The sequence below is a fragment of the Salvelinus namaycush genome, chromosome 20 (genome assembly GCF_016432855.1).
Source record: "Salvelinus namaycush isolate Seneca chromosome 20, SaNama_1.0, whole genome shotgun sequence".
Classification (NCBI taxonomy): Eukaryota; Metazoa; Chordata; class Actinopteri; order Salmoniformes; family Salmonidae; genus Salvelinus; species Salvelinus namaycush.
In genome coordinates this window covers 22,375,788-22,402,935 of record NC_052326.1, presented here as the reverse complement: position 1 = coordinate 22,402,935, position 27,148 = coordinate 22,375,788, and the positions used below count along the sequence as shown (strand labels likewise).

Genomic DNA, 27,148 nt, shown 5'->3' with positions numbered 1-27,148 from the left:
CTTGTACTGTTGTTCTGTCTGGTCCTGTCTTATGTCCTCTTGTCCTTGTTCAGTATGTTACACTCCAAGAATGTGAGTGCATCACAAAGGTTGGCCAGGGACGCACAATTCTTGTTGTACTTCCCAAATGGAGTTCTCAGAAATAGAGGACATATCCAACAAATACATATAATTTTACTCAGGATTATGTTTAAGACAGGACACACATCTGAGAATACATATGAGCCATGACCTTGGGAGAACTAATAGGAAGAAACATCAATCCCACTGTAGAGCTCAGCTCACTTTTCTTTGGTATTTGAATTTCTCAACCTCAAGGGTTTTTTCTGCCCAGTGCATTTTATTTTCTTGTACATTTCAGGATAATTCAATCAGTTTGATGTACAGTGGGCCCTGTTAAGGGGCACTCAGTGAGACTAATGTAAAGGTGACCCTCAGGAAAGCTGGTCCATTGGTCAATACTGCCTTGCTAGTATTATCTTGCAGTGCAGTGCCCACATATGGAAGACCTGTCCTAAAGCTAACTGCTTGTAATCTGTTCAGAATCCCACATTATGGAAACACCCCTCATGTTTCCATGGGATTGCCACTAATCAACAATGACAGATTTTAAATTATTTTAATAACAACATGGATTGCCTGATGAAATGTCAGTTAGAACCTTGCAAAAATGTATTGGGAAGATCTGAAATCTGACCAAACACCGTTCAAGGGAGTAATGACAGTTAACATGGCTAAACACATTCAGTTAAAGATGAACAGATACCAATACACACACACATGTCGATATAGGTCTGGTTTTACTGTGGATATTGATACTGTTGTACCTGTTTCCTACAGCATCTTCACAAGGTCCTTTGCTGTTGTTCTGGGATTGATTTGCACTTTTCGCACCAAAGTACGTTCATCACTAGGAGACAGAATGCGTCTCCTTCCTGAGCGGTATGACGGCCATGGTGTTTATACTTGCGTACTATGGTTTGTACAGATGAACGTGGTACCTTCAGGCGTTTGAAAATTGCTCCCAAGGATGAACCAGACTTGTGGAAAACTACAATTTTTTTCCTGAGGTCTTGTCTGATTTCTTTTGATTTTTCCATGTTGTCAAGCAAAGAGGCACTCAGTTTGAAGGTAGGCCCTGAAATACATCCACAGGTACACCTCCAATTGACTCAAATTATGTCAAATAGCCCATCAGAAGCTTCTAAAACGAGTTTAATTGACTTCAACCTAATTGCAGTTCCGACTTCAACTGTATATACATCTGACCCATATGTGCCCCTTCTGCCACCTCCACTAGCACCGAAAGTCAGAAGTTTACATACGCTTAGGTTGGAGTCATTCAAACTTGTTTTTCAACCACTCCACAAATTTCTTGTTAACAAACTATAGTTTTGTCAAGTCGGTTAGGACATCTACTTTGTGCATGACATAAGTAAATTTTCCAACAATTCTTTACAGACAGATTATTTCACTTATAATTCACTGTAACACAATTCCAGTGTGTCAGAAGTTTACATACACTAGGTTGACTGTGCCTTTAAACAGCTTGGAAAATTCGAGAAAATTATGTCATGGCTTTAGAAGCTTCTGTTAGGCTAATTAACATCATATGAGTCAATTGGAGGTGTACCTGTGGATGTATTTCAAGGTCTACCTTTAAACTCAGTGCCTCTTTGCTTGACATCATGGGAAAATCAAAAGAAATCAGCCAAAACCTCAGATTTATTTTTTGTAGACCAAACGCCTGAAGGTACCACGTACATCTGTACAAACAATAGTATGCAAGTATAAACACCATGGGACCATGCAGCTATCATACCCATCAGGTAGGAGACGTGTTCTGTTTCCTAGAGATGAATGTACTTTGGTGCGAAAAGTGCAAATCAATCCCAGAACAACAGCAAAGGACCTTGTGAAGATGCTGGAGAAAACAGGTACAAATGTATCAATATCCACAGTAAAACGAGTCCTATATCGACATAACCTGAAAGGCCGCACAGCAAGGAAGAAGCCACTGCTCCAAAACTGCCATAAAAAAAGCCAGACTACGGTTTGCAGCTGCACATGGGGACAAAGATTGTACTTTTTGGAGAAATGTCCTTTGGTCTGATGAAACATAAATAGGACTGTTTGGCCATAATGACCATCGTTTTGTTTGGAGGAAAAAGGGGGAGGCTTGCAAGCCGAAGAACACCATCCCAACCGTGAAGCACGGTGGTGGCAGAATCATGTTGTGGGGGTGCTTTGCTGCAGAAGGGATTGGTGCACTTCACAAAATAGATGGCATCATGAGGAAAGGAAAATTATGTGGAGATATTGAAGCAACATCTCAAGACATCAGTCAGGAAGTGAAAGCTTGGTCGCAAATGGGTCTTCCAAATGGACAATGACCCCAAGCATACTTCCAAAGTTGTGGCAAAATGGCTTAAAGACAACACAGTCAAGGTATTGGAGTGGCCATCACAAAGCCATGACCTCAATCCAATAGAAAATGTGTGGGCAGAACTGAAAAAGTGTGTACGAGCAAGGTGGCCTACAAACCTGACTCAGTTACACCAGCTCTGTCAGGAGAAATGGGCCAAAATTCACCCAACTTATTGTGGGAAGCTTGTGGAAGGCTATCCTGTCACGCCCTGACCTTAGAGAGCCTTTTTATGTCTCTTTTTGGTTTGGTCAGGGTGTGATTGGGGTGGGCATTCTATGTCCTTTATTTCTATGATTTGTGTTTCTATGTTTTGGCCGGGTATGGTTCTCAATCAGGGACAGCTGTCTATCGTTGTCTCTTATTGGGAATCATACTTAGGCAGCCCTTTTTTCCCACCTGTGATTGTGGGTAGTTGACTTTGTTAGTGGTACTATAGCCCTCGGAAGCTTCACGTCGTTTATTTTGTTTCTTGTTTTGTTGGCGACATTCTATAATAAAAGGAAATGTACGCTTACCACGCTGCACTCTGGTCCACTTCTTTCGACGGCCTTGACATACACGAAACGTTTGACCCAAGTTAAACAATTTAAAGGCAATGCTACCAAATACTAATTGAGTGTATGTAAACTTCTGACCCACTGGGAATGTGATGAAAGAAATAAAAGCTGAAATAAATCATTCTCTCTACTATTATTCTGACATTTCACATTCTTAAAATGTGGTGATCCTAAACGACATAAGACAGGGAATTTTTACTAGGATTAAATGTCAGGAATTGTGGAAAACTGAGTTTAAATGTATTTGGCTAAGGTGTATGTAAACTTCTGACTTCAACTGTATGAAAAGCTTGTGAGTGTTGATTTTCATTTACTATTTTAAGGTTTTGCACTTGAAAATGTCCTAACAAAATATGAATCATACACTACACTCTAGACTGTTACTTTTCCTTATCTGATAAAAAAAAGTATTACATCAAATTCACTCTAAGAGCTCAGATGGCACTGTTATGCAAATCAAGAGCAATAACATACCTTTCCCAGTAAACAAATAAATTGCTTTTTGTTTTTTGTTTTAGACACTGTAAATACAGTTGGTTGACTCCCCTCAAATACTGTTGAGACCTTCAGAGTAAGACGGATACAGTATGTGTGCCAGCAGCCAAAAAGGAACTGTGTAAAGATTGCTATAGCAGGAATGATTGCATCTGGCCCTATAAAGCAATCCTCTGCACCCCAATCCGACATCACAAAGAGATACATGTGTTCTTGAGAGTTCCCATGTAGGCCAACCTAACCAGTGGGAGTGGGAGGCTTTTCCAGTGACACATCCTATGATTTAGGACTTTAACATGTGATTAAGACCAGTTGAAGATATCCAGTTGGTTTGACAAAAGGAAAGAGAATACAACATACCATTAGGGTACATTAGTACATCATGTGCTCAAGTGTATATTTAATGCTGACATGTAAATGTTCTATTTAGATCATCCTGTAATATTTCTAATTAATAGAGGTCTTACAAACTAATTCAGTTAGCGAAATAGCCACAGCTCAATCAAATGTACATGACTATCCCAAAAACAGTATAAAGCATAATACCTTTCTACAGGTCATGTGAGGTAGCATGTAAGGTAGCGGGTCTAGGAAATACCTTAAGCTGACATCAAGGTTTTATTGTCTGTACCTACACAGGCTGTTTGACGTAAAATGTTGCAGCTCCAGCATGTCTACAGCTGGTTCTGACCTGGTCAACCCCTCAAGCCTGATCTCGTTCCATTTTCAGAAATCAGTCCTAATCTTAGGTGATGGTACGGGAACATTTCAATGTGTTTCCTGCTGGCAGACTTCTGAGTCGTCCCCCATACATAATATCCATGCAATTCTGCCTCTCACATGTGCTTGGAAATGAGCATTTGCACCATGTAAGAGCCTCAAAGCTGTGAGTGTCAGGAGTAAGAGGGAGGAAAGGACAGAGGCATACTATACTGCACTCATTCCCTTGCTTTTGAGAATGGAATGTGTTCTTTGATGCAAAAATCTACATCTTAGAGTTTAACCAGTTACATCACAGTTTATGTTATGACATTTTACTGCTGGTTGAAACTTACACATTTGAATAAAATGTGAACTTCACAAACACAATAGTTGAAAATCCCCTATATGGGGGACTTTGAGCAGTTCTGGACTGGTTCCGACTGATATTTTGGTGTACAAAGGGCTCTGTGATCGCCGTAGGGTCCCATGCCTTTTAGTGCCAGGAAGCCCCATCTGTCTGCTCTCCTCTTCCACTCTCTCAACTGAGCTGACTTGAAGTGTCAGGTTTCACACCCAACATTTGCATAGGGAGTGACGTGTCACATTTTCTGGCCTATCTAGACAAATAATCGATTTGCTTCTCCTCTGAATTGACGACCAGCCTGGGAGACATGCTTTCTTGTGAAAGCAACCATTGTGGTTTCATCTCGTTGTGATATTCTCAGGTGGGAATATACGAAATAATTTTATAGAATTGAAACAAGACCACTTATCTTGGTCACAGATGGACAACATCACTTTGTGCTTAAAGCTGAAGTTGTAACGAGTCTGCACACATTTTAATGGTGTCTCTGTGCATCTCATTGGATGTATAGGAGAAAACTCTCTGTCGGCAGTTATATGAAATAGTGTGGTAGCTGACAGCGTAAAGTTATGCCTGTGGTATACAAGTGTATTTTTAGTACAGGTGTCAATGAAAACATGATATTGCCTTTTTGTATTATGACTAGGATCTCTGGGACAAGAAACAACAGGATTTAGACTCAAGTCTATGTATCTATCTGCTGTCCTTCAGTCCACAAATAAAGAAATTAACACCATTTATGGTTTAACGAACCAAAGGCTTCCCTTTGTGCCCCCTGACTTAATGTTGGTTGGTATGAAACCTGTGCTGGCAACACCATACATGACAACAGTAGAAGATGTGTATCCCCTCGAGACTGCAGACCCCTCTTTGTTCATGGGGCAGGTGCCATATAGACAGGAACACGTTTGGCTCTGTTGCCTCAATAATTTGCTGTTTACACTGCCCTCTAGAGATGTGTGATACTGCATTAGTACTGCAGAACGTATCCTAGACAGCCTTAGTGCATTAGTACTGCAGACCTTATCCCAGCAGCCTCTAGTTTTCTCTTTTTATGTAATATCTCTCCTAGCTAATTCATTTTGGGGAGAAGTGTTGTATAGGGAAGGTCATACAAGATGCAAATCTCTTGATAGAATATACTGACCAGAGAGGATAAATAAGCCACCATTTGTTGTTTATTCTACTGGTATATATCAAAGTGCATACCTTATACTCCATAATATTGAAGGATTACAACCTGGTATGTGGGTGGAAGTGAACAGCTTGTGTGGACCTTGATGCAGCTTCAGGTGTTTCTGTTTGTGTACAGTGTGAAAGCAGCAGCCTGGTCCTTTTACACTAGGCTGGACTACCATGTCATCTTCATTTGTTCTAGTGGAAATGCTGTCTCTGAGTTAAAAATCTAACTCTAACTATTTTTGTGAGCACCTGCAGTGAGTGCATAACCCTAGAGAATTGCATGGTGATGCTCATGCCTGAGTCACTCTATTGTGTATTATTTTACAGAAATGGACAATGGATTGCTTACAAATAATGTATTTGTGGACACAAAATCCACAATAACCTCAATGACTCATTTGTATTTGAAGGGACTCATGAAAAATAGTAAAGGAGGGGACTGAAATTGACATCATTGAAATAGTAGCATGAAAACACGAATAGTGGGGCAGGTACAAATCGGGGTAAAATCATACTGTTGTCCATGATGAGTGGCAGATAAAGATGTTGAAACTATCCACGTTCATTGCTGTTAACTGTAAATCATCACAGTATATGGGAGGTTATAATAATCTTTAAAAAACCTTTTCACTAAGTAAAAACCAAATCCTGCAGAAATAAATCGGCTTAGTGGGCAGAATTAGAGGGGAAGGGTTTGGGGACAGGGTAGGATTAAGGAAAATTGTGCGAAATAAAGAGCGAGTGATCAAGAGTGACTGTGTGCGTGCGTCTGTGTCTGGAGGGCAGGATGATAGAGCGCGCAGGAGAGAGAGAGAGCGAGAGTGAGAGAGGGAGATACGCATTGACTGAGAAACATAGATTTTCATCCAACCTATCTGTTTTTTCTAATCCTCGACTGCACTGCTTAACGTTGATTGTCTAGCAGGACAATATTTTGTTTTAGCCGATTACGCCGTTTCTTTTGACGAATATTGGTCCTCATTGCTGTAATTTAAGTGTATTTGTGGCGAACTTCTCATATTTCCCATTTATACTTAAACTGCATCATGAACAGTTTGTGGGCACCTCTCGATCTCATACCTTTGGAATGGTGGGGATTACACAGCCGACAAACCGGGAGCATGTAAACGCGGATGGAGTTCGGGATTTATTGCAAAATAAGGGAAAGATGACTGTCTTCTCTTTGTGTCTCCTATTGTGCGCAGATCTACTGGATTTAGCTGTTGGTAAGTCATTATTTCTGCATAAAACAATCTGTGAGAGTAGGATACAAAAGCCTCTCACATATTTCATCATTCGTGAGGTCATAATTTTAAAGACGCGTGTGGAAAGCAGATGGCTCAGTCCGTGTACATTTTAAGCACTTTTAATGTTGGCCGCTCATATTATGAACCATAGCATTCAATATGTATCATATCCACATACAATTGTCTCAACTTTTGCCCCTTCTGATGGAGTGAATGGTTTCCTTAAGACCCGAAAATGATATTCCTCCGCAGCTTCAGTTTTGACTGCAGGCATTCTCCGATATGGTACCCAACTAGGGTTGTGTAAAGGAGGGGGCGGGGGGGTTAAATACACACACATCAAGCTATTTATTTGTAATGGTCCATAAGCTTTACAGTGTAAAATTAAGTAATATTCTTCTTCTTGTTATTATGTTGTTATCATTATACTGTTATTACTTGTACCATACCACTAGCCTACTACTTTTGGTCTACCATATTTTGCAATGTGATATAAATCAGCAACAGATCGCTTTCTGTTGCTGCCTTTGAATAATGGCATTCAGCTACAGAATAGGCTACCGGTATGTTTAGGGCTCTTGGGCGACTCACATTAACTGCATCCTTAGCTCAACTGCTCTCCATAGTCAAGACCAGACTTCCATTAATAACAAATTAACAATATCCTATTATCTGTAGTTGAAGACAATTGGAACATGTACATATCTCCCACATATAATAGTTAAAATGGTGAGTGGGAAACAGATTAATCACTGGAAGCTGCAACTTTCTGATAAGATCGAGGCGTTGTGTACTGCTGCATATTTTATAAACATAATCGAAGGCTGTACATGGGCTCCAGAGGGTTTGCCTTAAGCTTACATTTAAGATGTGGATCAATAGCATTTATTTATCCAAACAAGGCTACATCACATTCACCATTATAGTAGATTTTGTTTATTTGCCTGACACTCAAAGATCTGGCAAGATTTTACAGCATTGAAGCTAGTAATGTGTAGTTCGCTAACAAATAGTTATTTTTGATAGACTCTTTTTACTGACTCATTATTCGTTGTACTGAGTGACTCTTTAATTTTAGTCGTTCGTTTGGCCTGCTGGTCGCAATTAATTCCACAGCAGTATTAATATGCGCTCCTCTGGTGACTCCGGAGACGTGCTTAGACCAACAACTGTCTGTCATATATGCACGCAGGCAAAATCGATCATGCTGCAGGCAGCAGGCAGCATAGAGAAGACAAATACATATTTAGATCCGATAATTGATCATATGGTGCAATAATGAATACATTAATTGATTATTGAACGTTATGATGGGCACAGCTTTGTAGAACCAAAACATTCACAGCCTCTGCTCAACAAACTCGAGCTCGAGAACGAACCGTTTGGGGTGCTCTGGTCCCTCATGGCATTTAAGCAATGCATTTTGCCAAGAGTCGTTCACCATCTAATCCGATTGTGGCCACAACTAGGCCTTGTTTCAAATGTAGGCTACCAATCAATCAACAAATGTACATTGTTTAAAGCACGATTTTACAAGTATCGGTCACAAATGACAGCTCAAATATGCCCATTAAGGTGAACAACATGTGAACAAGGCTTGTAGAATCATGAATATTTCGACTTTTCAGTGTATGTTTGCCAGTAGAGGGTCCTGTATGCTCTGGGCATTATCGAGCACTTTGGATGTGAACAGTATTCCGGATAATGGTTAAGGCATTATACTGGAGAAGCAGTTTACATGCACCTTTCATATCCCACTAACGAGCATTTCTGTATCCATGAATTAACAGAATATTCCTAATTTGCCTAGTTTGCGGAAAGATTTTTTGACAGGCGGTGCGAATTCTAATAATTTAGATATTTCTCTGCTTATAATTTTTCGACATTAGGTTGGCTATTTGTTGGGCAACTTGTATGTAATTAGATGCATGCAGCTTCTCTTCTGTCATTACTTAACGCTCTAGAATACTAAATAAAGCCTTACTCACCAAAATAATGTTATAAATTGATTGAGTAAATCATCAACAATCTAGTTGACATCAGTAAAGTTGTGCCTTTCATTTCTGCTTTTCTCGCTGAACAAAAGAGTTTAGGGACTGGGGAGATTATTCCGTGCAAAATTTCCAAATTACATCAGTTTGTTGACCGGTTTTAAGGAAATGAAAATCTGTGAAAATGACTTCCGTTCCTATTCCAACTATTGCTGTTCCTATCTGAACTGAGCCTGCGTAGACCGCGAAAAATAACATCAAATGTGATAAGGTATTTACATGCCACAGTATCCAGTCTATGATCAGCAAATCCCAGGTATCTTGTTCGGGTTTCTGAAAATCGGGATAGGAGCTATTAGGGTTATTGTAAAAGGGATATGATGTATATATGCGTCAACTCAAACACAATACTTGAGTATCCCGAATAATGATGGGATATTGGTGTGCATGTAAATGTGGTCACCGACTCGAACGAAATGAGTCGAAACATTCGCTCTTTTGACTGCACAAGTCAATAAGATCAGAGTCAGTAAAAAGAGCCGACCTTTCCATCATTTTTTGATGCAAGCTACATTCACACGTTGGCCTTCAAATATTTAATCTATAGGCTGCCTCTTGACTGTCCTGTCCCATTCATACAATGTTAAAATAACTTTTCTGCTAAATAAGACGTTTGGAATAGTGGCTGAGCAATCTAACCAACTGGTCACTGAAAGCAATAGATGGTGACAAAATATTATGTCATTAATTTTCAATGGAAGGTTTGAGATGAAAAGGTTGAGGAAAGTTGAATTTCATGCAAATCATCAATAATGCTGCTGCACAATAACCAATTGAGGGGGTGAAGACTTTGACACTTTCCTCTTGAACCGAGGGTGATACTCATTTTGAAGTCGCAGACAGGGCTACATCATCTCGACACCATGAGCCAGATGTATATCTTCTACATTCACCCCCCTTTGACCTCCTCCCCCATGAGAGATCCTCCCACAGTTGGGCACCATTGTCATGGGCAGGAAATGAACCCTGGTCTCCCATGGGAAAAACCAACATGTTGACCATTTGATGAGGGTAACACTGATTTTGAAGTTGCAGTCAGGGATACCTCATCACAGGACCATGAGTCTGACTCATGTGCGCTACACTATGTCTGGGGACTACGATGTTTCTAGTGAAAGCATAGAGTCAGGAATGTAAGGTTACTTGCCACTAGATCTATGCTGCTCTGGAAATGGCACCAGCACATTATTTGGTCGCACCAACCTGAGGAGATAATGACCTAACCTGGGTCCCATAATGTACCTGCATTCCATACAGAACCAGGCTAATAATGAGTAGTCCTTTTTTAAATTAGCATGCCCCTATGTTCTTACATTGATTTGGATAGATTTTCTCAGGTTTCAATGTTCACTTTTTTATCATTGTCAGTTTATGAATGTATTGGGGGCCTGTAATTTTATGATAAAAAAGTAAGCCATTTCATATCCAGGGAATGCAGGATTGATATTTTTATGTGCAACCTGTTGAAATAGGATCCAGAATTATTAGATTTATTTTTGGACATCTTTGTGCACATTGGCGTAGGCCAGTGGTTGCCAACTGGTCGATCTTCAAGGCATTCCTAGCCGATCACCAAATATTTCTGTAGAAAAGCCAACGAAAGACAAAGGCTTGCGCTCCTTTTTTAAAATCCTGTTGAGCTGTTGCCGGTAGGTGCACTTGTTTCAAAAGTCCTGTACACCAGGTAAGAAAAGTAAAACTACCATCCTACCGATCCTCGACTTCGGCGATGTCATTTACAAAATAGCCTCCAACACACTACTCAACAAATTGGATGCAGTCTATCACAGTGCCATCCGTTTTGTCACCAAAGCCCCATATACTACCCACCACTGCGACCTGTACGCTCTCGTTGGCTGGCCCTCGCTTCATACTCGTCGCCAAACACACTGGCTCCAGGTCATCTACAAGTCTTTGCTAGGTAAAGCCTTGCCTTATATCAGCTCACTGGTCACCATAGCAGCACCCACCCGTAGCACGCAGGTATATCTCACTGGTCACCCCCAAAGTAAATTCCTCCTTTGGCCGCCTTTCCTTCCAGTTCTCTGCTGCCAATGACTGAAACGAACTGCAAAAATCACTGAAGCTGGAGACACATATCTCCCTCACTAGCTTTAAGCACCAGCTGTCGGAGCAGCTCACAGATCACTGCACCAGTACATAGCCCATCCAACTACCTCATCCCCATACTGTATTTATTTATTTATTTATCTTGCTCCTTTGCACCCCAGTATGTCTACTTGCACATTCATCTTCTGCACATCTACCATTCCAGTGTTTAATTGCTATATTGTAATTATTTCGCCACCATGGCCTATTTATTGCCTTACCTCCCTTATCTTACCTCATTTGCACACAATGTATATCAACTTTTTTTCTACTGTATTATTGACTGTATGTTTGTTTATTCCATGTGTAACTCTGTGTTGTTGTATGTGTCGAACTGCTTTGCTTTATCTTGGCCAGGTCGCAGTTGTAAATGAGAACTTGTTCTCAGCTAGCCTACCTGGTAAATAAAGGTGAAATTATTATTATTTTTTAAAAAGTGTTCCCACGAGACAAACTTCGCTTACCCGGCGGACCGGCAAATCTGTGACTATATCGAGTCCACCCACTGTGCTGCCCAATCAGATAGTTCAAATCTCTGTGGCTACAGAGATTCCATGACCCTGGCCACAGCCACATTTAATAGGCTAATAGCGTACGTAAGATTTAATCACTTTTGAAACCATGACCACAGAGAGACTGTCAACGAATACAGCAAAGAGCTGCTGTTTTCATGAGTGAGTTGCTTAAGTTTATATTCAGCATGGTCACTGTTTTATTCAACACTATTACAAAACGCGCTTCTCCGTTCTTCCGCTCGGGCTGCAGTTGCAATGAATGAGTAGTCAAGTATCAATAGCCCTGCATTTTATTATTATTAACAGTTCGCCTTGTCGATTGTAATATTAAGGAATATTTCACTTTCTCTGGTCATTGGAACAACATGAATTTGTGCATGAAGCAGATGCGGTGCGACTTGAGTTTCTCCATCAGGTGGAAGACGGTGTCCCCTCTCTCTGGTCAGTCTCACCGGAGGAAAGGAAGGAGAGAGCAGGGACCGTAGGAGGCGGTTGGGAAAAACTGTTTTGAACTGTTGTCCAACTTGGAATTCCAAGTCGGAAACTCAGGCATCTTTCTAGAGCTACGACATTTCGACTTGAAGATCACTGACGTTGTGATTTGACCTCGTTGACAATCAGATGCAGATACCATCAGTCCAGTAAAAGAAAAAAGTGCTAAACCAACTGATCTATTTTGTTATCAAAGCTTGAATTTTGAAATATAATATGGTCTGATTAACAGTATTGGCAGGCCAATCATATAGCCAATATGCTGTGATAATGTATTAGGCCTACTGCTCAAACTTAATTCATACAAAACTGTTTGTGTGGAAAAAAAAATCTGAGCAGTAGATCTGTTTGCTTTTTGACTGCGAAAGTGATCTTGACTCAGAAAAGGTTGGTGACCACTGGCCTACGCTATATTATTCACCACCTGAGGAAGTACTAACTCTAAATAAGATCATGTTGCTTAATAGATAGCCATGTAGGCTTATTGATTAATCTATCAGTAAATGTTATGTCCGACAAAAACTTCCCAGCGCTAAGCCTGTACTGGCTACTTGATGTTGGCCTATTCACCCCAAACGGGGTACTCCAATTGACTCCACTCTGCGGGTACATAAAAAACACATACTACATAGCCTACTCTGGTTTTAAAGTGGTGCTATGAACTAGGGAAGAACGACTGCACCCTCTCATTGTAGCCACGGAACTTCAAGGCCGACCGCAGTACTGCAGGTAATGTTAGCAGAAAATAGGATCCCCCATTATAGTGATTGGAAGAATTGCAATATTAGTGTAAATAAAAAACAATTTCCAAGACAATCATGGCACCAATAATTGCTTCTAATACACCAGATGTATGTTTTTGAAGTGATTATTTTAAAATCGCACACATAAGTTTTAAGGATAATTTAGTTGCTAATGGCAGCCTGCAGTACACTGGTCGACCTCAAATTGAGTTACAATGAGAGGGGGCAGCACTGAGCTAGCCTGTAACGTCACTTCCTGGACTAGCTCAAACTGCAGATGTTGTGTCTCCATGATACGCTATCTTAACCGATTTCATTTGGCTTCAATGTGCTGTTGAATCTTGTTACGACAATTCAATTACACTACTCGGTCTGCAATCCAGAATTTGTAAGATACTGGTTGAATGAAACAGACGGAGGCCCAGCTATGATAGTAAAAATGTTTATTCACGAGAGCGCTTGTCCGTTGTACAAAACCATTCATTTTATACTGGCTCCTTACGCACTTACATTCACACACAAACAGTAGATATCATACGCACATACTGTATCAATACCCAGCCGACAAAGATTAGGGACCGTGAAAAGTACTCCCTGCCCTCTCCCAAATCTCTCAGTGGCCCCTAGCCAAGGTCGGCACCGATTCTTGCTCAGACAGTCAGTGTTTAAGATACTACAGAGACATATTGTACAGATATATTGTTTTACCCTAATTCTGACTAAAACTACACACATCATGTATTATAGTTTTACTGACTAAAACTACACACATCATTAATAATAATTTTATGATTCTAATCAATTTCATACAATTATATGGTTTCAGGGTGGAATATTCTAATCATTAATTTAAACATATAAATTCTATCAACAATCTTCACAGAGGTTTGAATGGTATCACGTGATTGATGGCTTAGTCCTTTAGTTCATTCAGTCATTGCTATGAACTCAATATTTAGAGGTGAGTAATCAAATTTATTTGTCACATACACATGGTTAGCAGATGTTAATGCAAGTGTAGCGAAATGCTTGTGCTTCTAGTTCCGACCATGCAGTAATATCTAACAAGTAATTTAACCTAACAATTCCACAACAACTACCTTATACACACAAGTGTAAAGGAATGAATATGAAAATGTACATAAACATATATAAATGAGTGATGGCCGAAAGGCATAGGCAAGATGCAGTAGATGGTATAGCGTACAGTATATACATATGAGATGAGTAATGTAGGGTAAGTAAACATTATATAAAGTGGCATTGTTTAAAGTGGCTAGTGATACATGTATTACATCAAGATGGCAAGATGCAGTAGATGGTATAGCGTACAGTATATACATATGAGATGAGTAATGTAGGGTATGAAAACATTATATAAAGTGGCATTGTTTAAAGTGGCTAGTGATACATTACATCAAGATGGCAAGATGCAGTAGATGGTATAGCGTACAGTATATACATATGAGATGAGTAATGTAGGGTATGAAAACATTATATAAAGTGGCATTGTTTAAAGTGGCTAGTGATACATTTATTACATCAAGATGCAGTAGATGGTATAGCATACAGTATATACATATGAGATGAGTAATGTAGGGTATGTAAACATTATATATAAAGTGGCTAGTGATAAGTTGATTACAAACATTTTTCCATTATTAAAGTGGCTGGAGTTGGGTCAGTATGTTGGCAGCAGCCACTCAATGTTAGTGATGGCTGTTTAACAGTCTGATGGCCTTGAGATAGAAATACATTATATACTCACAGAAAGCTGTAACTGTCCTCTCTGTAACTAGAACAACAGTAGTTGATTTGAAAGTGGTATTTTCCACGCAATTTCATTTTGAGCAACAGTCATATGGTTATGCTTATTACAATGCACCTATCACTCTTCAGTACACACAGTAGGGAGAGTGAGTGGCTCGCTCACACAGCAGCTTCATTAAATAGTACCTGCAAAACACCAGTCTCAACGTCAACAGTGAAGAGGTGACTTCAGGATACTGGCCTCCTAGGCAGAGCTCCTCTGTCCAGTGTCTGTGTTCTTTTGCCCATCTTAATCTTTTATTTTTATTGTCCAATCTGAGATATGGCTTTTTCTTTGCAACTCTGCCTAGAAGGCCAGCATCCCAGAGTCGCCTCTTCACTGTTGATGTTGAGACTGGTGTTTTGCAGGTACTATTTAATGAAGCTGCCAGTTGAGGACTTGTGAGGCGTCTGTTTCTCAAACTAGACACTCAAATGTACTTGTCCTCTTGCTCAGTTGTGCACCGGGGCCTCCCACTCACTCTTTCTATTCTGGTTAGAGCTAGTTGGCGCTGTTCTGTGAAGGGAGTAGTACACAGTGTTATACGAGATCTTCAGTTTCTTGGCAATTTCTCACATGGAATAGCCTTCATTTCTCAGAATAAGAATAGACTGACAAGTTTCAAAAGAAAGACCTTTGTTTCTGGCCATTTTGAGCCTGTAATCCAACCCGCGGATGCTCCAGATATTCAACTAGTCTAAAGAAGGACAGTTTTATTGCTTCTTTAAATCAGGGCAACAGTTTTCAACTGTGCTAACATAATTGCAAAAGGGTTTTCAATTAGCCTTTTAAAATGACAAACTTGGATTAGCTAACACAACTTGCCATTGGAACACAGGAGTGATGGTTGCTGATAATGGGCCTCTGTATGCCTGTGTAGATATTCCATAAAAAATCAGCCGTTTCCAGCTACAATAGTCATTTACAACATGAACAATGTCTACACTGTATTTCTGATCAATTTGATGTTATTTTAATGGACAAAAAATTGCTTTTCTTTCAAAAACAAGGACATTTCTAAATTATCCCAAACTTTTGAACGGTAGTGTACATAAATATCTATATGAAGAAATTATAATTATACAGATGATCCTAGATTGCATTTACAGTATATAGTACTTTTCAATGGATCTCAGAACATTTTACATTGAGAAACTCACCACATCCAGAACCAATGTATAGCACCTACCTGGGTAATCCATTTTAAGCATGACTACTCACCACACATCAGCTATCACAGTGGAGAGGTAAGGGGTTCCTTTTCCAATTGGAATCATGGGATTATTAGATGGCCATGATTGTATGAGGGGCCAGGTTGGAAGTCTTTCCCACAGATATACACATAAAATGGCCATGGTATAGATACACAGCAATAGTTTGTCATGTTGTTCAGTATACTCCTTTTGCATTCCAATGCAGCTCTGTCTTCAATGTTTCTTGGCAGCGTTGTCCAACTGTGGGCATGTGTATTCTCACCTAAACGTCTTGCTCTCTTTTGTTTTCTGTGAGTCAACTGTGCCAGAGCAACTGAATGCCTAGTGGCTCTTTTTTTGTCTAGCTGGGCACTTTGTATAAGTACCCCCCATGTGGAGACTTTTTAGTCACCTATTTTTATGTGCACATTGTGGCAACACTCTATTGTCTATTATTGCTGAATTTCAGATGTATTTAATTGCTGTTCATGTCATGTGTGAGTCTGTGGAGAAGACACAAGCCAAAGGATATTTTGTATTGATTTGTAGCTTGCTCTAATGTATTCCATGTCAATTCTTTAGGTCATAGGGCAGAGTTTAACCTTCTACATTGAACTAGCCATAATCCTATTTACCCACGCCGCCCTCTCCTCCACAGGATCAGTGTGTAAATGCAAACAGAATCAAAAATCGATTGGAAACACAATTCCAATGGAGAGGACACATTTTGTCAGCATACATTTTGCATGAGTGATTTAGTTATCTAATGCTTTATACAGTTTACTAAATTGTTTGTAAATACCACAAGAGAAATTTATGAATTTGACTAGATTGATATTATAAGATCATTATTATGTGATCTTGGTAATTCGATATGAAACCAAACCAATATGAAAAAGGAAATCAAGTTGAAGGGTGCATTCCTCTGCCTAGACATAGCTGATGCATGCCAGATCTTACAACACCTGGATAGGTATTTTACGTATAAGCTAACCACATCAAATGGTAAAGCAATCTCTCAGTCAATGACACAGTCGGTGAAGTGTCACGCAACCATTGGTTGATGCCTGCAACGTCTGAGCGAGGTAATACTGTGGGTTTAAAGGGCAACATGGGGAGAACAAAGCCCTTTAAAAAAATATTTGAATCAAGAAATGGGATGTGGTCACACGATGTGCTGCTGGTTGGCTCTGATAGGAACATCTCTCCATTACAGGGTTAAGTATAGTAATAATCGCTGTTCAGGCACACCAGGGACAGAGGGCTCACGGATACTAAACATCATGTGTTATTCCAATTCCACAGACACAAATACTGTGTGGTGGCTACGCACTGTAGTTGCATCTCTGCTCTGTTATAGGCCAATGTACTGATTCAATTTTATCAACCCACATCTCAATAAGACTGATCAGATAGTGAAATATTTGAAATCATAGTTTTACATACAGCATTCTTGTTTGTTTTGCTTGTAGTCTGTTTAGTCTCTTTCTAGTTCTTTCAGACTACAGTATAAGTCATCTTAGATGTTTACTTTGATGGCTTGATTCTCTTCAGTGGATCATAACACAAGGGGCAGATTTAGTGGAGAATGAAAAAGCTGTGTGTTGGAGTTGATCTGAGGCTTTCCTGTGCACTGTCCACGTCTGCTAGTGACAGCTGGGCTTGACTCACAGGAAGTAAGAATAGATATTGGCAGGAATATGGGCTTTGGTGGTGCCTACATCCACCAATCACTGGGCTTTATTTCAGGGCCGCTTTCAGCAGTTATATAAAATGATTATGAACAAATCCGAAGCCTACCCTCTGTGGTTTAATTTGCATGTTATTTTGCTATTGTGTGATCAGCGCATCTACCTGATTTATCTGATATGTGTCTTTTTTACATGCAGGGTCATGTAATGTGGCAACCATGCATTGTGATTCCAAAAACATGTTTGGGATTACAGTGGGCACTGTTACGAGCAATATACGAATGATATCCTGAACAAAGTTTTAGTAGAGGTGCTTTTGTTCCATCTAGATGGAGAACAGTGATTGCCTGTTGAATTCTGAACTTTTTTAACCTTGCAATTTGGATCTTCTGAAGCCTTGTGACCCCTGTAAAAAGAGGGGTATAAGAAACCACAAAGACCACAGTGACTCACACATTACGACTTCTATTGAAGATTTTCAGCTTTTTACCTCTATGTAGACCAATGGACTGAAAGTCATTTGGCTGTTATAGAAAATCAAATTGACCTAACATTGCCTTTCTAGTATTGTGTAGCTCAATAAGCTTTCCCCCAGTGAAATAGTTTTGTGTTCTGTCAATGATAAGGAAAGGAAAGGAAAGAACAGAGAGGAAAGAGGAGGCGGGGCTGGAGGCTTCTTCCTAATTAACTGTAATGTGTTGTTTAGATTCCACCAATACACAATGTTCCAAATTGCTGCTCTATAATGCTTCTCAGCTGTCATATAAAACAATTTTATAAACCGGTGTGGACCCATCTAGTTTACAATCATCAAATGTTTGGCCACACTCAATCATGTTTTGCATTATTTTTGTTTACTCTCTTCTTCACACAGTGCTATAGTTGAGAGCAATGGCCTTACTTTACTTTTTAGTACCCAATCACAGATTCTTGCCATGATATGGCAACATATGAATTTGTTTGAACTTGTATGGCACAACATTGAGCCACGTACAATTTATTTTACTGTGGATACCACCAAAGCTCATAGGGTCTTTGCAGTGGAGGCTACCCATTAGGGTGTTAGGGGCTGCGCCCCACTTGTGATTGGTAAAAAAGTATATATAAATTATATATATTATTTAATTCATGGATTATGTTTTAAATGCTCATAAAAGTGTGATAAATGTGTATATTTTCCTGTTTCAAAAATATATTGTTTAAAGCTAGCCGGCTGAGAGTCGGGGCACTCGGCTGAGAGTCAGACTTGGCCGACGTCATGTGGCCCGAGTCTGGGCCGCATTCAGCAGTAGTACTTATGGCTAGGATGCAGGGATTGAGCTCGGGTCGATTCCGATGTGAGTTATCTTGCCCAAATATATTACTTGGGGCTTGGGATGATTCCGGTGAGAGTTATCTGGCCCAAATATATATATTACTTGGGGCTCGGGCCGATTCCGGTGTGAGTTATCTGACCCAAATGTATTACTTGGGGCTCGGGCCAATACCGGTGAGAGTTATCTGGTCCAAATGTAATACTTGGGGCTCGGGCCCATTGGGTGTCAAGGGATGACGCTGGAGAGGAGAAGCAAGTACGGGGAGTCAAACATTTAATAGGGAACGGACATAGAACAAGACAGGACAACGTCAGCACACGGGTAACACAGACAAAATATAATCAATGCAGCGGAGCTGCATATAGGGGAAGTAATAAACAGGTGATTGAGTGAGTCCAGGTGAGTCCAATATCGCTGATGCGCGTAACGAGGGAAGGCAGGTGTGCGTAAATGATGGTGGCAGGAGTGCATAATACAGGGCAGCCTGGCTCCCTCAAGCGCCAGGGGTGAAGAGCGGGAGCAGGCGTGACAGTACTCTCCCCTCTGGGGGCGCCACCCGGCTTCCCACCTGGGCGAACCAGCCGAGACATGGGCGCTGGGTAAGCAGGCTGGGGGTAAACTTCCCACGAACCGGCAGGGGCGTGGGAGCCTGGCGAGCCGGCTGAGGCATAGGAGCCTGACGATCCGGCTGAGGCGTGGGAGCCCGATGATCCGGTGGAGCATGATGTGGGATGGAAACCTGCCGAGCCAACCGAGGCAAGGAAACCTCTCGAGCCAGCTAGGACGTGGAAGCCCGACGAGCTGGCTTAGGCACCCCCAGTTCCATCAGCGGCGGAATCCAAACCGGACATCACCAACAAAACAAAAAAACTCCTGTGCCGGCTGGGCGAACAAGACCTGATGATCCGGCTGAGGGCCGATGTGGGATGGGCGCCTTCCTAGCCAACTGGGGCAAGGAAACCTCTCGAGACAGCTAGGGAATGGAAGCCTGACGAGCTGGCTAGGCACCCCCGGTTCCATCGGCGGCGACCCAGGGCCGACGTCACCACCAACCGGAACGCCAGTACTCCCCAATGCTTCGTGTGTTGGCTGCTGCATTCTGTCAAGGGATGACGCTGGAGAGAAGCAAGTACGGGGAGTGAAACATTTAATAGGGAACGGACATAGAACGAGACAGGACAGCGTCAGCACACGGGTAACACAGACAAAATACAATCAATGCAGCAGCGGGGAACAGAGCTGGGGAACTGACAAATATAGGGGAGGTAATAAACAGGTGATTGAGTAAGTCCAGGTGAGTTCAATATCGCTGATGTGCGTGAAGAGGGAAGGTAGGTGTGTGTAAATGATGGTGGCAGGAGTGCGTAATGCAGGGCAGCCTGGCTCCCTCGAGCGCCAGGGGGGAAGAGCGGGAGCAGGCGTGACATTGGGGCTACTCTCTGGCAGATGATTACACGGGCTGCTTTATATAATTAACATTACTTATTCATTCTTTCCATATTTTCCTAATTGTTTCTGTGATCAAAAAACACAAATAACGTTTTAAAGAAATTCTTTAGGAGTCCTGTGTAGTATTTTGATACTGTCACGCCCTGACCTTAGAGAGCCTTTTTATGTCTCTATTTTGGTTTGGTCAGGGTGTGATTTGGGTGGGCATTCTATGTTCTTTATTTCTTTGTTTCTGGCCGAGTGTGGTTCCCAATCAGAGGCAGCTGTCTATCGTTGTCTCTGATTGGGGATCATACTTAGGCTGCCCTTTTCCCTCCTTCTGTGTGGGATCTTGTTCTTTGTTTGTGTGCAGGGAGTTTGCACATCGAAGCTGGTCGTACGTTGTATTCTATATTGTTTTGTCCTTTCAAAGTTTCACTTCATTATTAAATGATGTGGAACTCAAAGAACGCTGCGCCTTGGTCTCTTCCTTTCCCGACGACACCCGTTACAGATACTTTGTGCAAGGCAATTTTATAAGCATTAAAAACTTTGTAAATGGAACCTTCCGAGTGGCGCAGCGGTCTAAGAAACTGCAGCGGTTGCTACAGATGCTGGTTCGAGACCCGTGTCGCCCGTGACTGGGAGACCCATGAGACGACGCACAATTGGCCCAGCGTCGTCCGAGTTAAGGGAGGGTTTGGCTGGCTCCCATCGCTCCCATCGCAATGTAGTAACTCCTGTGGCGGGCTAGGATCATGCACTCTGACACGGTCACCAGGTGTATGGTGTTTCCTCCGACACAAAATGTTTTTTTGTGGATGGGTATAATTTGTATCTATAAAATGTATAATAGTAATATTTAAAATGACTAAATCGGGTAATTTTGTATACATTAACCTCTAATTCCTCCCAAACCCGGATCCGGGAGCACCCCCATCAGTAAAAAAGCTGACTAGCATAGCCTAGCATAGCGTCACAAGTAAATACTAGCATCTAAATATCATTATATCACAAGTCCAAGACACCAGATGAAAGATACACATCTTGTGAATCCAGCCATCATTTCTGATTTTTAAAATGTTTTACAGGGAAGACACAATATGTAAATCTATTAGCTAACCACGTTAGCAAAAGACACCACTTTTTTTACTCCACCAGTTTTTTACTCCATCAGTAGCTATCACAAATTCGACCAAATAAAGATATAAATAGCCACTAACCAAGAAACAACTTCATCAGATGACAGTCTGATAACATATTTATTGTATAGCATATGTTTTGTTAGAAAAATGTGCATATTTCAGGTATAAATCATAGTTTACCATTGCAGCCACCATCACAACTCTCACCAAAGCGACTAGAATAACTACAGAGAGCAACGTGTATTACCTAATTACTCATCATAAAACATTTCTTAAAAATACACAGCGTACAGCAATTGAAAGACACAGATCTTGTGAATCCAGACAATATTTCAGATTTTCTAAGTGTTTTACAGCGAAAACACAATATAGCGTTATATTAGCTTACCACAATAGCAAACATCACAACAGCATTGATTCAAGCCAAACATAGCAATAACGTATAAACCACCAAAAGATATTAATTTTTTCACTAACCTTCTCAGAATTCTTCAGATGACAGTCCTATAACATCATATTACACAATGCATATAGAGTTTGTTCGAAAATGTGCATATTTAGCGGCACAAATCGTGGTTATACAATGAGAAAAGTAGCCAAGCTGCAAAGAAAATGTCAGGAGAAATCTTGGGAAAGGCACCTATTCTAATCGAAAACTATTCATAAACTTGACTAAAAAATACAAGTTGGACAGCAAATGAAATATAAATTAGTTCTTAATGCAATCGCTGTGTTAGATTTTTAAAATTAACGTTACTGCGCAATACAGCGTGCGCTAAAGCGAGACCGCCCCATAATTCATGGCGGAATTATTATTTGACATTTGTCAACATAAGTACGAATTAACAGCATAAAGACTGCTTACTATTAGCTGAGCTTCCATCAGAATCTTGGGCAAGGTGTCCTTTCTCCAGAACAATCGTCTTTGGGTTGAAAGATGTCCTCTTCTCCTGTCGAAATAGCAGCTAACGATAGCCACCCACTGGAGACGTGTCCAACTCGTGAAAGCGCATGACAAAGAAATCCCAGAAAATCGCAATAAACTGCTATAAACTGCTATAAGTCGGTTTAAATTAACTACCTTATGATGTCTTTAACACCTATAACGAATAAAAACATGACCGGAGATATAGAACTACTAAAACGAAAGCGTTTGCAGGACGCCATTGTGATGTCTTCTTGCGCCAGGCGCACCATTGAAAAGGACGGTACTTCCGTTCCACGGTCTTATATAGGGTCCCAGATTGCGCAATCCACTCCATTCAAATTCTCCCCGCTTACTGACATCTAGAGGAAGACGTATGCAGTGCATGTAGCCCGATGGCTTACATGGGGACTTATAAACTGACCTCAGAACAGGGACCTCGATTTCTGAAATCTCACTCCCTGACAGGAAATGTGCTGCAGAATGAGTTCTGTTTCACTCAGAGAAATAATTAAAACGGTTTTAGAAACTAGAGAGTGTTTTCTATCCAATAGTAATAATAATATGCATATTGTACGAGCAAGAATTGAGTACGAGGCAGTTTAATTTGGGAACTCATTTTTACAAAGTCGAAATGGCGCCCCCATAGGCTCAAGAGGTTAATAAAACATTTAATTGGGCCGCTTCTGAGGGGATTCTGGTAAGATGCCGGCAATGTCGGCTGAATTGCGGAAGACGGAAACGGCCCGATGTACTTGGGCCGATTCTGGGCAGTCATTCATTTTGATTCCAGGCTGACTCTGACACCCGATTCCGGGCCGATTCAATCAGTTCCCGGCCCCTCGGAAGAGGGCCACTTCTGGGCCGATTCCTCATTGCTAGCTGGGTTACTACGCTGCCCCTCTGTGACCCTGCCAGCAGCTGCGAGGCCACATAGGCCGTGCGAACATTGCTTGGATTGTTTTGCTAGCTATTTGCTATGAGGGGGAACTGCCCCAATGAAATCGCAGGATTTGATAGCATAAATTATAACAGCACAAAGTAAATTGACCATCCTGTCATCTCCAGTCAGAACCTCTGGGTCTGCTGTAGTCTCTATCTCAATAAGTATCTTCCACCAAACGGCATAATTCCAGACGTGAGACTAGATCAGGTACAGATGGTGCTAAAGCAAAAATCTAATTGTAATTAACTTGTAAATATATAATCATAACAGTCATTGGAGCTCGGGACCTGATAAACGGAACATCTACACAAAAGTATGTGGACACGCCTTCAAATTAGTGGATTTGGTTATTTCAGCCACACCTGTTGCTGACAGGTGTATAAAATGGAGCACACAGCCGTGCAATCTCAATAGACAAACATTGATAGTAGAATGGCCTTACTGAAGAGCTCAGGGACTTAACGTGGCACCATCATAGGACTCCACCTTTCCAACAAGTCAGTTCATCAAATTTCAGCCCTGCTAAAGCTGCCCCAGTCAACTGTAAGTGCTGTTATTGTGAAGTGGAAATGTCTAGGAGCAACAACGGCTCAGCCGCAAAGTGGTAGGCCACACAAGCTCATAGAACGGGTCGCCTGAATGCTGAAGTGCATAAAACTCGTCTATCCATGGTTGCAATACTCACTACGAGTTCCAAACTGCCTCTAAGCAACGTCAGCACAAGAACTGTTCATCAGGAGCTTCATGAAATGGTTTTCCATGGCCGGGTAGCCGCACACAAGCCTAAGATCACCATGCGTAATGCCAAGCCTCGGCTGGAGTGGTGTAAAGCTCGCCACCATTGGACTATGGAGCAGTGGAAACACGTTTTCTGGAGTGATGAATCATGCTTCACCATATGGCAGTCCGAAGGACGAATCTTGGTTTGGAGGATGCCAGGAGAACGTTACCTGCCCAAATAGTGTATTAGTGCATAGTGCCAAATGTACATTCAGGAGGAATAATGGTCTGGGGCTGTTTTTCATGGTTCGTGCTAGGGTCTGTAGTTCCAGTGAATTTAAATCTTCACACTATAGCATACAATGACATTCCAGATGATTCTGTCCTTCCAGCTTTGTGGCAACAGTTTGGGGAAGGCCATTTCCTGTTTCAGCATGACAATAGCCGGGCATTGAACGCTGGCTAGCGCATCATCCTGTGTGACATCATGTTAGCTAGCTACAATATCTTCAGTTAGATAATCTACTTTCACTTATTGCATCTACATGTTTGTTGCTTTCTCCCTGATGCACTCATTCATTCATTAGCTGGCTGCTCATTCTAAATATGCTGAACAAAAATATGACTGGAACAAATTGCAAAAATCACTGAAGTTGGAGACTCATATCTCCCTCACTAACTTTAAGCATCAGCTGTCAGAGCAGTTTACAGATAATTGCACCTGTACATAGCCCATCTGTAAATAGCCCACCCAACTACCTCATCCCCATATTATTATTTTTTCTTCTCCTTTGCACCCCAGTCTCTCTACTTGCATATTCATCTTCTGCACATCTAACACTCCAATGTTGAATTGCTAAATTGTAATTATTTTGCCATAATGGCCTATTTATTGCCTTACCTCCCTTATCTTACTTCATTTGCACACACTGCATATAGATTTTTCTATTGTGTTATTGACTGTGCATTTGTTTATTCCATGTGAAGGTCTGTGTTGTTTGTGTCGCACTGCTTTGCTTTATCTTGGTCAGGTCTCAGTTGTAAATGAGAACTTGTTCTCAATTGGCCTACCTGGTTAAATAAAGGTGAAATAAAAAATATATATAAAAAAATGCAACATGTAAAGTGCTTGTCCCATGTTTCATGAGAGGAAATAAAAGATCACAGAAATGTTTCACTAATACACTCAAAAAACATTTGTTTTTACATCCCTCTTAGTGAGAATTTCTCCTTTGCCAATACAATCCATCCACCTGACAGGTGTGGCATATCAAGAAGCTGATTAAACTCCATGATCATTACACAGGTGCACCTTGTGCTGGGGCCAATAAAAGGCCACTCTAAAATGTACAGTTTTGTCACACAACACAATGCCACAGATGTGTACAGTTTTGAGGGAGTGTGCAATTGGCTGACTGCAGGAATGTCCACCAGTGCTGTTGGCAGAGATGTTAATGTTCATTTCTCTACAATAAGCCCGCTATAATTTGGCAGTACGTCTAACCGCCCTTACAACCGCAGACCACGTGTAACTTCCCCTAGGGCTGTGGCAGTCATGAAATTTCATCAGCCGGTGATTGTCAAGCAAATAACTGTCGGTCTCACGGTAACTGACCGTTAATTAACATAAACACATTTAGCATTTCCTGGATTCCACACATAGCCAACAAGCCAATGATGCAGACATTGGGAACATCTACATTTTTAAAAGTATAATGAATCCATGTAATATAGCTTATCCTTCACAATAACTCCATTGTTTTTTAAAAATACAGTTGAAGTCAGCAGTTTACATACACTTAGGTTGGAGTCATGAAAACTTGTTTTTCAACCACTCCACAAATTTCTTGTTAACAAACTACAGTTTTGGCAAGTCGGTTAGGACATCTACTTTGTGCATGACACAATTGTTTACAGACAGATTATTTCACTTATAATTCACTGTTTCACAATTCCAGTGGGTCAGAAGTTTACATACACTAAGTTGACTGTGCCTTTAAACAGCTTGGAAAATTCCTGAAAATTATGTCATGGCTCTAGAAGCTTCTGATAGGCTAATTAACATAATTTGAGTCAATTGGAGGTGTACCTGTGGATGTATTTCAAGACCTACCTTCAAACTCAGTGCCTCTTTGCTTGACATCATGGGAAAATCAAAAGAAATCAGCCAAGACCTCAGAAAAAAAATCTGGTTCATCCTTGGGAGCAATTTCCAAATGCCTGAAGGTACCACTTTCATCTGTACAAACAATAGTACGCAAGTATAAACACCATGGGACCATGCAGCCGTCATACCGCTCAGGAAGGAGACGCGTTCTGTCTCCTAGAGATGAATGTACTTTGGTGCGAAAAGTGCAAATCAATCCCAGACCAACAGCAAAGGACCTTGCGAAGATGCTGGAGGAAACAGGTACAAAAGTATCTATATCCACAGTAAATGAGTCCTATATCGACATAACCTCAATGGCTGCTCAGCAAGGAAGAAGCAACTGCTCCAAAACCGCCATTCAAAAAACAGACTACGGTTTGAAACTGCACATGGGGACAAAGATCGTACTTTTCGGAGAAATGTCCTCTGGTCTGATGAAACAAAAATAGGACTGTTTGGACATAATGACCATCGTTATGTTTGGAGAAAAAAGGGGGACGCTTGCAAGCTGAAGAACACCATCTCAACCGTGAAGCACGGGGGTGGCAGCATCATGTTGTGGGGGTGCTTTGCTGTAGGTGAGACTGGTGCACTGCACAAAATAGATGGCATCATGAGGGAGGAAAATTATGTGGATATATTGAAGCAACATCTCAAGACATCAGTCAGGAAGTTAAAACTTGGTCGCAAATGGGTCTTCCAAATGGACAATGACCCCAAGCATACTTCCAAAGTTGTGGCAAAATGGCTTAAGGACAACAATGTCAAGGTATTGGAGTGGCCATCACAAAGCCCTGACCTCAATCTTATAGAACATTTGTGGGCAGAACTGAAAAAGCGTGTGCGAGCAAGGAGGCCTACAAACCTGACTCAATGGGCCAAATTTCACCCAACTTATAGTGGGAAGCTTGTGGAAGGCTACCCGAAACGTTTGACCCAA

General features: G+C 41.1%; 1 protein-coding gene across 1 annotated transcript in view; it reads left to right on the top strand.

Moving 5' to 3' along the window:
• The first annotated feature begins 6,815 nt into the window (after positions 1-6,815).
• igsf21a (immunoglobin superfamily, member 21a) overlaps positions 6,816-27,148 on the top strand; it is a 279,462-nt gene continuing 259,129 nt past the window's right edge. Inside the window, exon 1 of the mRNA XM_039016801.1 lies at positions 6,816-6,954. Within this exon, the coding sequence (XP_038872729.1) occupies positions 6,816-6,954 (139 nt within the window). The remainder of the gene's footprint in view (positions 6,955-27,148) is intronic.